General features: G+C 38.0%; 1 protein-coding gene across 7 annotated transcripts in view; it reads left to right on the forward strand.

Annotated features, from left to right (window-relative positions):
• The window catches only part of GRM7 (glutamate metabotropic receptor 7), a 902,635-nt gene that overhangs the window by 445,544 nt on the left and 444,127 nt on the right, over positions 1-12,964 (forward strand). For all 7 annotated transcript variants that reach the window (XR_012431374.1, XM_045384769.3, XM_045384772.3 and 4 more), the window contains exon 4: positions 264-418. Coding sequence is in view for 6 of the 7 variants with exons in the window: in XM_045384769.3 (XP_045240704.1) it covers positions 264-418 (155 nt within the window). In the remaining variant the exon portion in view is untranslated. The remainder of the gene's footprint in view (positions 1-263; positions 419-12,964) is intronic.

The following is a 12,964-nucleotide window of genomic DNA, read 5'->3' on the forward strand; positions in this document are numbered from 1 at the left end:
ACCTTACTGGACATTTGTAGTTCTCTTTTTATCTTTTAACGTTTACTATTACTTGATCATGTTTCTCAAGATGCTTTATCTTTTTTTATTATTGATTTACAAAATATCTTTATATATTAGGGATATAAATTCTTTATCATGTCTTTTGCAATTATTTACTTTTTGAGAAATAATAGTACCTTTCTTTTTGCTGACTGTTAATATACATGGATTCAGCTGATGTTCTTTATCATTAACATAACCTTCCATATTTCTTTCCACAGGCAGATCCTTGCAGCAGCCAAAAGAGCTGACCAAGTTGGCCATTTTCTTTGGGTGGGATCAGACAGCTGGGGATCCAAAATAAACCCACTGCACCAGCATGAAGATATCGCAGAAGGAGCCATCACCATTCAGCCCAAGCGAGCCACGGTGGAAGGTATGGGTTTAATCAGCAGTAGGTTTGCTGAGAGAGGTTCTGGTGCCATGCTGAAGGTCCAAGCATGTGATTTTTTGAGGGTTTGGGTTTTTTACCAAACTCATGTGGGGTTGTTTCAAACTTATAGCCATGAAATACAAATGAGGCCACACACCTGGTTTGTTCTTTTAGTTGAAATTCCTCTTTTGAGGAGATCATATTATTTTCATAATATCATGATTAGCAAACATTCTTTCTTTTTCATTCATGCCACGGGAGCTTTCTGAGAGGAGAGCGTTATCGTTAATAAGTAAAATAATAACACATCCAAGTGTGTATAAGTGAGCTACGTTTTCCAAGAGAACACTTTCTCTTTGCAATGCATCCATTATTTCCTTAGCAGAAGAACAACAGAATCCTTTTCCCCCCTTAACTGTCAGGGTCCCTTCCAGCTCAGGGAGGCTGTAATGCAGTACACCACCTCTCTCAGGCACCAGCCTCCCCTCACCTTCCTAGGTCGCTTTTGTTTTCATTCTGTCTTCTTGCCTTTCTAAATTTATGCCTCTTTCTATGCCTTCCTTGCTACTGCAAAGATACTTAGAGAGACAGAAGTAGGAAAGGGTGTCTGTTGCCACCCTGTAATCTAACAAAATTTGCTGATTGTTATTCTTTAATTTGGAAAGAAAAGTTATTTCTAAAAGTAGACACTGTGTAAAGAAAAAGGGACTCCTCTGCTGATAGCCTGCTTTGTGTTGCTTTTCTGATGCGCCATGTCTCCAAAGATTCTCCAAAACATGCTTTGCACATTAAAAAGAACTCTATCCTCTCACTCAAAAAGGGATCAAATATTTGCATTTTCTATTCTCTCTCCACTGAAATCTAATTAATTATTCTTCTCAGAAGGCTGCATGTTCTGTGTAGGCTTTTTAGACAAATCAGGTTGTGGTTGTCACTGTTTCCTTTCTGTTATCTGGAGAAGATAAAGATCCCATGAGTCACCCATGTTTTCACTGGGAGGCTTTGAATTAATTTCATTCCCCAATACATATCCAGAAAAGGTTGCCTATCTTACAACCCAGAGCAATGCATTTGCAGATGAGTTGCAAGAATAAAGGACAATATTTTAACCTTCTCCACTCCTTGCTGTGGAAAAGCTGTGTATTTTCTCTGTGCCTTGCTCAGTGCTAGGAGTCAGGAAAACAAAAGATGAGGACTCAAAATTCTCACCCTCAAAGCACACAGACCTGAGTGCAGGTGTCAGAACAAGCAGAGACTACATGGGAACCATTGTGAGTACAGTATGGAGGGCACAAAGAGAGAGTTACCATGGAGGCTTTCCTAGGGTGGTGATGTAGTTGGGGAAGATATCCTTGGATGCAAGAAGTGATAACTGGGACAAAAGTTCCGTGGGAGATGCAGAGAAATGAAGGAACAGAACACATTGGGGAATATACAAATAATTCATTCTGCAGCACTATCCTGCACTCCTGCCTTCTTGAAATCCTTCCAGTTCTTTAAGAATGTTCCTATTTACAAGACACTGGGGAGACCTTTTCCTCTTTTAGAGTACTAATCGTTGCTACACTGTTGGGCTGATTGACTTCTATTTATTTTGGGGATCTCATCTTAGATGTTAATTTTTCATGGGAGTGATCTGTGACCATCTCACCCCAACCAAGCCTGGGTTAGAAGCCCCTTCCATTCCTTCTATGGCATCCCACAAATCTCCTACTGTTGGAACTCCTACTGTTGACTTGTCTCTGTCTAGAAATGTCTCTATTATGCACCATCTTACCCCAGCACGTGGCTCTTTGCTGAAAGTTGTAGGTGCTCAAACACATTCTTAAGTGATTATGTATCTGGAGGGATGGAGGAATCCCAGATCTTATAAGGACCTGGCACAAAATCTATTTGAAAGTGGGCCAGAAGTTGCATTGCAAAGGGTCTTGAAAACTATACTAAGGAGTTTGTGCTTTATGCTGAAAATCTGAAGAGCATCTGAGTGTGTCAGATGTGATTGTGGGGGCGTTGGAAGGATTACAAGCTCACTCGGGTGACTGTAAGGAGGGGTGAAGGGCAAGCGTTGGGTGATATTCAAGGCAAAGGAAGAACTTTCAGGGCTTCAACTGAAGTCCTCTCTTCCTAGGCTGTAGATGCCATGTAGACACAATGCACATATTCCATGACCATTAACCCCTGATGCCTGACATTTTGGAGAACTTACTGGGTTATCTCAAAGGTTTTATAAATTATTGAGAGAAAATACTATTTTCATGTAGATATAGAAATAAACAACTTTACAAAATCAAGGAACAGCATCATGAACTAGCAAAATAAAAATTAAGATTCCAAACAATGAAATTAGAGAGCAATGTTAAGAAAAACAATATTAGAATGTGATGGAATCGCAACAGTTCATATGAAATTTTCTAATCTCACCCAGAGAAGAGTGAAGATTTTTTTGTGGCCATGTACAAAAATGGTGTGGCTTCCATCTGGCCATATTGCCTAGGTGCATTTCTTACAAAGAGCAACCAAGTTTTGTTCACTTTCATAGCAGACAGAACATTAAGATAGTGGCTATGCATTTACAGTGTCACTTCTATGAAAGTAAAAATAAAAAAATAAAAAGAAGAAGAAATGCATTCAGTTGTGCTAAAGCTTCTGGACAAAACTGTGAAATATCTAAAATAAAACTATAAATGGAGTATAGCCTGTGTGGGCAAGTAAGTTTTCCTATCCTTCCCTACAGTCATTTGCTTGTTTTCTTGTCTGTTTCTTTTTATCTTTTTCCTGTTTTGCAGATGTTTACATGGAATTATGCTGGGCTTATTTTTCAAATATTCATGATACTGCTACATTCCTATATCTTTGACTGTATTGTATAATGCTATACCCTCAGATGTAAGGGAAAAGCTGATCAGCAATCTACCTTTTTTTTCCCCCTTTAGATCCATGTCATGACTATGTTCAGCAAACATCTGGATTTTTGGCTGGCATTTTTCTGAGTATGCATCAAAATAACCAGAAATTGTGTGAGACCAAAATGTTGGCAGATTTATTGCGTCTTTGAAAGTGGCCTTTCTCTTCTATCTGTACTTATTCTCCATTTATGGAAAAAGGGAACTTCAATGTTTCTTAAACAAAGGTGTAATTTTCCCCCTTTCGATTTAATGATGAAAAGATCCAGTTTCCTGGAGGGGTGGCTGCGGTCCCGCTGGCTGCCCAGTGTTTATGGGAAATCTGGGGAATGTCTCTAGAACTTGGCAGCACTCCTCCAGCTCCTGAGCCAAAACACTTCTGTAATTTTTAGTTTGTCTGCATTGTCTGATGAGCCAAGGAATCCCTGGCATTTCCTCACTCATGTGTTGCCCCATTAACTAGACTCTTAATAATCCTCTCCAGCCTCCAAGGAATCTGCAGAGTACTAATGGCCCACATCGCCTTCAACTCTTCATCCTCCAAAGTGCTCTGCTTCTCTGAGAGTAGGCTGTCCTAGGCATCCTCTAATTATGGCCAACAAGGGTCATGGACCAGCATCTTTTCATTTCTTCCATACTCATTAACACTAGGAAGCTAGTATAATGAAGGGTAGATTTTCAAAGCTAACTATAATGACTCTTACAATTGGTGATGATTTTCAAATGGGACTGTAGAACAGCTTGGTTCATGAGTTAAATCTGCAATGTATATAGGAGTAGACAAAAAATACCCTGGACCCAGCATTAAAGAGCTAGCTTTTTTTAAAATAGTAATGATTTTTACTTTATGATTGAATGAATTTTTTATTTTTCCTAAAACTGGAAAGATCAAAGCTGTGAAGATCTGAACTAAAATATTTCTGGCTCCAATTTAGATATGCCCTACTTTAGCTTCCCTTGATTACCTGCAATGGTCCACCTGTGTCACAGGGTTTTTCTGGGTGAATGAGAAAAAAAAAAGAAAATATTGCCTTGAACCACAGTGTTGCTTCTAAACAATGCATATGCCTTTTGGCCCTATCACCTTGTTTGATAAGAGAGTGGTGAGATACTACATGACAAACCTACACTCCTGCTATTTGTGGCAGAGTGAATTTCTGTCTCGTGCAACTACTTGAAAAAATATGGTTGAACCAAAACTACTTGAAAACATGGCTGAAGACTTCTTCAGGGCCTTTTGTTCAACTTTTTATGGTTTCTGAGTTATATCCTATCCAAGTGCCATTGATTCTGCATCATTGCCACTCTCTTTTTTCTCCCTTCCCTTATCCCTCTCTCATGAGATCTCTGCATTCTCCGAGCCTCATTATACATCTCATCTACCCTTCCCTGCTTTCCTTCCCTCATCATGTCAGCCTTGTTCCACATCTCATCCCTTCAGGCATGCTGTGTCGATTCCACTTGGAAGCATCTGTCACATATAATTAGTAACTCTTTGTATACATCAAGGTTATTAAGTAGGATCTAAATGATATATTTATCCTTTATGAACAAGTCCTAGGGGTCAAGAATAAAATAGTAAAGAGAAAAAGCTTTTTAAAAAAGATAGATTCAAATATACCTGGGAAATGTTGATGAACTATGTGGTCATTCTCCAGAAATCTAATTGAGAATTGAGAAGAGCTTTGAGAGAGAACTTCTTCTACAGGAAGAATGATAAAATGAGCCAGACCCAATAAGTAAGTTTTCATTGTCAAAAGGAAAAGACAAACTTCCCTCTTCCAAGGCCAGCATCCATTGGACTCACAAGTGAAATCCCACAGGGAACAGGCAGACAGACCATACATAAGAAAGGATCTCAGTCTGACAGGCTAAGCTACATGGTGGCAACAGATAGGCTCTCAATGGACTAACAGAATGCGTGAATATTTCTCACCCAGGTAAAGTCTTCTGTGGTTCTAGGAGACTTCCCAGGGCATTTATCCTCCCTGTATTTGTTCCAAAATCTAGGCCATCTCAATCTTATGGCACTTGTGTTTCAATATTTTTTTTTTTTTTTTTTGAGATGGAGTCTCGCTCTGTCACCCAAGCTGGAATGCAGTGGTGCAGTCTTGGCTCATTGCAACTTCCGCCTCTCGAGTTTAAGTGATTCTCCTGCCTCAGCCTCCATGAGTAGCTGGAACTGCAGGCATGTCACGACACTTGGCTAATTTTTGTATTTTTAGAAGAGACAGGATTTTACCATGTTGGCCAGGCTATGCTTGAACTCCTGACCTCAAGTCATCCACCCACCTCAGCTTCCCAAATTGTTAGGATTACAGGCATGTGCCACTGCACCCAGCTTCAACACATTCTTCTTTCACCACTGTACAGCTTTGGAAAGAGAATAGTAGATTCACATACACTACTCACAAATGCCTTTGCCTATAAGAAATGTCCATGATTTCTCCTCCTCTATCATTAACCAATAACAAAGTCATAGCAAATTTTCTTTTCAAGGAGTTTGTTTATGAAAATAAAGGAGAGCTGAATATTGATAAATCTCAAGTCCTATCTCCCTCCAGCTCTGTTTAATGGAAATCTTTGGTAGCATTTAGGACACTAGTAGCAGTGCTTTGGAACTTTCTAACAGAGGGCAATCAATGATGAGAGATGCCCTGTCCCCTACCTTGCCACAGATGTCTGAACAGCTTTGACACCATATGTGGTGTCTTGGCAGCAGTGCAAAGGAGGGGCTTCCAGGTTCAGTAGAAAACATGCTACTTGGCAATGTCTTGGCAGTGCTACTGTGGCCAGAAGATCCCAGGGGAAGAAAGCAGTTCCTCAAAAGGAAGGGAGATAACCAGTGGACTCATTCGAGAGAAGTATGTGGACACCCTTTGGGGACATACTGCAAGAGCCATGTGGGAAAGTGTCCCTGGGGCTTGGTAGGGTATAGTGATATTATTAGATTATTCCTGCAGAGTGTGGCTTGGTGAAATTCCAGTTACCTCAAGGAGGCTGTGGATTTGTCATTTGTGACTGATGTTCTTGACATTCTCTTGGCCTTTTTGATAAGCAGAAAACTTCTCCCAATATGTTGGTTTAAAATGTCAAATGCTGACTTACCCAGCCTTCCCTGCAGTTAGAGGATGAACAGGTGACTTAATCCTGACTATTGGGATGCATGATGACATTATCTGAGGGAACTTCATAGAGATATTTCCCTCCCTTAGAAAAAAAAAAAGTCATGTTAATAGGACAACTATATAACATTTTATACAAACCAGAACACCTTAGAAGTAAAAGGGCCATAAACTGTGATTGTCCCAGCCAAACCAGGGCATGCAGTGACCCTTCTCACATGGGAAACTCCTGCCTTCTCCTCCTGTTTTTTTGTTTTTGTTTTTGTTTTGCTTTATTTTTTATTTATTATTATTATTATTATTTTATTTTCTGAGTCTCTGTCACCCAGGCTGGAATGCAGTGATGTGATCTCGGCTCACTGCAACCTCCATCTCCCGGGTTCAAACAATTCTTCTCCCTCAGCCTCCCCAAGTAACTGGGATTGTAGGCGCCTGCCACCACGCCCAGCTAGTTTTTGTATTTTTAGTAGAAATGGGGTTTCACCATGTTGGTCAGGCTGGTCTCGAACTCCTGACCTCAGGCAATCCACCCTCCTCAGCCCCCCAAAGTGCTGGGATTACAGGTGTGAGCCCCCCAAAGTGCTGGGATTACAGGTGTGAGCCACCGCACCCCGCCTGTCCTCCTATTTTTAATGTTATCACGTGAGGACAGGACACTTGGAGCTTCTGTAGCCATCTTCACAGAAAGGAAATATTAATACCGGAGGAAGGCAGAAAAGACAGACGGAAAAAGCAAAAAGCCTAAGCCCATGATGGCTTACTTAAGCTATTGAACCAATCCTGGAATTCTCTACATTAGTATTTGTTCTTATGTTAGAAAAATCACTGTTATCTTTAAGGCACTTTTAAGCTATTTTGTTATATGTAACCTAAGGTATTCTTAATAAAATACCCGTCTTATTCACCTCTGTATACCCAGCACTTGAATAATACCTGTAAATTAATGAACTCTCACAAAATAGCTGTTGAATAAATGGGCTTTACAAAATAATGATTTTTTAAAAATATGAACTATAAGTCTTATTACTATAGAGTGAAAGTTCAGATAGCTTCAAGATAGATTGTTACCTTTATTATTAATATATATCCCTATATTTATCACCACAGGAAATATTATTTTGGTAAATTTCTATTATAAAGTGAAGCTATTTCACATGCCTTTTTTATAGAAATTATGAACTATGTGAAAATATCCATGCAAGAGTTGTCCCTAAGGGAAAATATAAACTAATGAATGCTCTTAAAATCATGAAGTCAGTATAGCTTGTAGTTCATGAGTGGCAACAAAGTTGTAAAATGGAGAGAGAGAGGCAGAGAGATTTAATATTTTAAACAAATACCCTTTGTATTGAAATTAGAAATGTATAAATATTGATATCCTAAATTTTAATTCTAAAGAAGAAAAGCAGAATGCCAGTGTCTTGATAAAACATTTCTCAGGTCTAGGAAATTTGACACCAATAATATTATTGGAGGATTTCATTGAATAAGCACATCTGACACTGAGTAGATTTTTCCCATAAAATCATTTAATACCTCGCAGCTTAAAACCATGAGTTTCATGTGACCCTTGCCCAATTGAGAACTGATTGTGTGGATAATGTGTGCTCAAGAGTTCAACTATGTCAGCAGCAACTTTCTCCCTAAGTTATCATATCCACATTGTAATATTGTATCCCTCGTCTTTCTCCCTCCCCCTAAAAATTGATTTCACTGTCATCACATCATCATTAGCATCTCTATATATTGCAAAGTTATAAGTAATGGGCTGTCGGATAGGGAAGATAACATTCATCCAGCTTTCAAATGTTAACTGTCAGACCTGACTATAGTCAATTGCTGGTGACCATAAAACAGAGATCTTTGCTAAGTTATAAATTTACACTCTAGCAGAAGTAGACAGATGATAATCAATAGGTACAATAAATAAGTAAATTATGTACAATAATAGGAGGTGGTAAAAGCTATAATTTCTATTCTTTATTGATATTTTTTATTTTGGTCATATCTTTTTTTCCTGTTTTCCCTTAGTTCTTTGTCCATGGTTTCCTGTTGCTCTTTGAGATATTTAAGATAATTGATTGAAATTCTTTGTTTAGTAAGTCCAGTGTCTGGGCTTCTTAATGAACAGTTTCTGTCCATTTTTCCTCCCTTTTAATAAGTTGTATCTTCCTATTTATTTGTGTTTTTAAATTTTTCTGTTGTGAAATCCTTGGCATTGGAATCTTACGATGTGTAGCTCTAGAAATAGGATTTTCCACCTTCCCTTTAGTGTAATGTTCTTGATTGTTGAAGGCTACATTCATGTTTGTTTAGTGACTTTTCCAAATTATTTCTGCAAAGATTTTATTCTTTGTCATGTGTGATTACTGAAATCTGTTTTTTTACCTTATACTCAACCAGTGTCTCGTCAGAGATTTCTCTAAATGTCAGGACTATTAGAAAGAAAACAAAACAACAACAACAACAACAACAAAACAAAACAAATCATTCCCAGTTTTTGCTGATTGGCCTTGTGCTGGGACACTCCATCAACCCTTAGTTAGGCCCCTCATAACTCTGCCTTATCTTTCACTTCCTGCTTGCACTGACCTAGGTCAAGCTTAAGGTCTTCTCAGGTCTTTTCTGAGTGCACATCCTGCCCTGGACATGCACATGGGTTTCTAAATTCTCTATTATATGTAGGTAATTTTCAATGCCCTCATTTTTCAAAAGAACTCTTTCCAGCTTTTTCTCCTAGGCTTAATGCTGTACATTGCATGCGTCAACTCTAATTCTTTGCACCAGGTGGCTATGGGTTTTTCATTCACCTCACAGTGTTTTCAAGCAATGCCTCCCTATTCTCCAACCTGGGAAGTTCTGAGTTAGATGAAAAAGAAACAAATAAACTTTGTCCAGCCTTCAGGTATCCCCCAGACAAATTAGAACAGACAAATAGAATAATTTGTGAATAAATTCATCTTTATTCCCTCTGGAACCCTATATGAGGATCCCACAATGGACACATTGACCTCTGTTCTCAGGGCTACTGCTAAGCCTTGGTAGGAGGTGGGATAAAGACAAGTAAAAATGTCACAAAGCTTTCCCATCCTATTTGTCTTTTTCTTGATTTAATGTTCACTTGGTTGCTGTAAACCTTTGACTTTTCAGCATTCTGACAAAATTGGTTTTGACACTTTCTACTTGTTTTTCAATATTTCTGTGGCAGGACAGGAGCTTAGAGCTGCCTACTCTGCCATTTTGCTAACATTACACCTGACAAGTGCTATAAAGTAAGAAAAAATAGAGCAGGAAAAGGGAAATCATCAGTGGTCAGGGGTGCTGCAATTTTAAATGCAGTGATCAAGATACTCTCATCAAGATGTCTTTTGATAAGTGATTTGAATAAATAAAGGAATTATCCAAGTATCTATCAGGGAAAGAGTGTATTGGGCATAGAAAATAGTGCAAGGGTCCTAATGAAGGAGTATACTAGGCATGGGTGAGAAACAGAACAGAAACTGATGAGCTGGAGCAGAGTGAGGAAGAGGGAGACGAAGTCAGGATATAATAGGAGGGTCAGATCTCATGGACCATGCAGGCAATTGCATGTACTTTGCTATTCCATTAGGAGACCATTGTAGGGTTTGAGCACAGGAATAACCTGATCTGTCTTATGTACTTAAAGGATCATATTGGCAGTTAGGCTGAATATACAACATAGGGTAAGAAGGATAATATCTAGGAGACTGGTATGAGGTTATTGCCCCCAAAACAAAGAAACAACAACAACCACAACAAAAAACAAATGAGAGATGATCGTAGGGTGAACCAGGGTGGTAATGCTGAAGATAAAGAGATATGTATGGATTTAAAATATAGTTTGAAGCTAAAGTCAGCAGAAGTTTAGAGCAGGAAAAAACATATAAGAATGATTGCAAGGTTTTTTACTTGCATAACTAGAGAGATGGAATTATGATCAACTGAGATGGAGAATACTATCATTAGAGCAGGTTTTAAGGGAACAAACAGCAATGCCAATTTTGAATATGTTGAGTTTGAGATACTTATTAGACATCCAAGTATCTATCCAAGTATCTCAATATCTGAAGGTAGGCAAATAAGTAAGCAACTGGGTACATAAGTCTGGAATTTATGGGAGACATCTGGAAACAAAATTCAATTTTATGGAGTCATTGAAATGTAGATGGTATTTAAGTAATATAGAAAATAGGGGACCAAAGGACACTTGCTAGAATATTCTGTCATCACGAGGAGAAGAAAAAGAGAAGCCAAACTGGCCAGTAAGGGAAAACAAAAATAACATGAGTATAATTTATTGGAAACCAGGTGATGTAACTCTTTTTAGACTGGAGCGATTTCATCAACTTCGTCATGTACTGCTGTGAAGTCAGGTAGAAGTAGTGAGAAATGACCATTCAACTTGACAATGTCTCTACATCATTGGTGATTTTTAATGTAGGCTTATTACATCTTAGTGATTGGAAAAAGTCTGGTGAAGTGGATATAAAAACGAATGGGGTGATGTGTCTATAGTGAATATCATCCTCTAGAACTCCCACCAACCTCTTCCCAATTTTTATATGAGCACACCACAGACCTTAAGGAAGGAGAACTACAGTCATATAGAACTTTTGAGTATCTCTGAAGAATAGGCCATTGTCAATGACAAAAGTCATAATTACATAGAATAAATAATAATACTGCCCTCTAGAATACCAAGTTAATTTTGCATATGAGGTCATGTTGAGACATACAGATTGAGCAAAAACTTAAGAGAAACTTAAATGAGGCAGGTATTTTGCTATCTTAACAGCATGATTCAGTTTACTTGTAGTCCTATAATCACCACCAATTACTCTGTATTGCTAAGAACAGAGAAAACAGATTGGTTCTGGAGTTAACCCACATCAGTTCCAGTGTTGGTTGTGACAAGAAGTAGCTAGAGTGCTAAGTAGGCATGGATAGATGTTTTGGACAGTCTATTCTAGTGCTGTCAAATAGAAAACGAGTGGACAGGATTAAGAGGTTATTGAGAATGTTTTTAGCCCTAGAATTCTCTGATTTTCTACGGAAAAAAACAACTGTGCAAGGTAGATAAAAAGAACTTGAAAGACTGCTGTCAAGAAGAGGTGAGGGAATAAAGAGAAGGGATTACGGCTTCTTGAAGTTATGGGTACAAAAGTTAAAATGATTAAACAACAAATTTAAGATCTTAAAATACCTCTCTTGATTTTATTCATGTAGAGGATAAACAACAATGGCATTATTAGAGGAGAGGTTGAAGAAGAACAAGAAAGGGAGCCAACTAAAGGTAAAGTCTAAAATCTAAATCTGAAAAGAAGAAATCTACAAACCAAGTAAGAAAAAGGGGAAAAATATCACAGGCATCTTAACATTTTGAAATGTCCTATCTTTGGAATCAGCTGCTGCTAAAACGAATTGTTGTGAAACTTGTCCACAATGTACCTTTTTCCCCTTTTAAGGACATCAGCAATTTGTTTGTTTGTTTGTTTTTTTAATCACAAGGACAAGAAAACAGTTTTTATCTGTTTTTACCATTTAGGAAAGCAGGAACTTGGTCCGTCACTGAGGAGAAGGAATTAAATAAAGACTGGGGCTAAGACTTCTCTTCCTTGCATGGTCATGCCATGAGCTCACAAACTTACCTATGGGCTGTGAAGAACTGTACCTAGTGCAGCAAGAAAGTATAATTAGTTTGGATTGAGTGACAACAATAAGAAAGAAGTGCTTGAAACTATTAAATCCAGGGCTTAATATGAAAGCAAATCAGTAGAGGGAATTGAAAGGGCCATTAAGTTAGCCAAATGGACAGCTGGAAGAAAAGTCATTTATAAATTCGGGAGGTTGAAGGGGTTTTTTAATGTTCTTTAACAAAAATTAGATGCTGGTTAATCTCTTCTCATTTGGAAAAGGGAAGAAAAAAAACATCTAAATAAGGTGAGTGTCTTTTAGGCTCAGTATGTTCCCGATATTAGGTGTGTGCTATAGGTTAATTGAAATTTTAAAGTTAAAATGACCTTCTTCTAACTTTAAGTAGAAACTGTTTTTTACTTAGTCAATTGTCAAAGGGGGATGTTTTGCAGACTGTTTCCAAAGACTAAATTTACTGTACTATTTGTAATTTGTCTGAGAAAATTACTTTGCTAACCTCTTAATACTCCATCCTCTTTCATATTGCAAAAAGAGCTGACTGCTTTTTTCTTTGAATTCACATTTCAGACAAAAGTGCCAAATTGTCTTGTTGGATTTTAGGAGGTTTTGGCAAGAGACATAGGGTGGTCCAACTTGTGAGTTTTTGAGGTTGTTTCATTGAACGTGTCTTCAATAAACTTTAATTGAGTTCAACCTAGACATACCAGTAGGTCCTAGCAATAAAGAAATAAGATACTGTCCCTATTTTAAAGGAACCCATGATTAATTTGGGAAGTCAAACAAAAATAATCAAACTATTATAATGTCAAGGGATGGATTGTGATAATAGAGATAAGCTTAGGGGG

The sequence above is a fragment of the Macaca fascicularis genome, chromosome 2, assembly GCF_037993035.2.
Source record: "Macaca fascicularis isolate 582-1 chromosome 2, T2T-MFA8v1.1".
Lineage (NCBI taxonomy): Eukaryota > Metazoa > Chordata > Mammalia > Primates > Cercopithecidae > Macaca > Macaca fascicularis.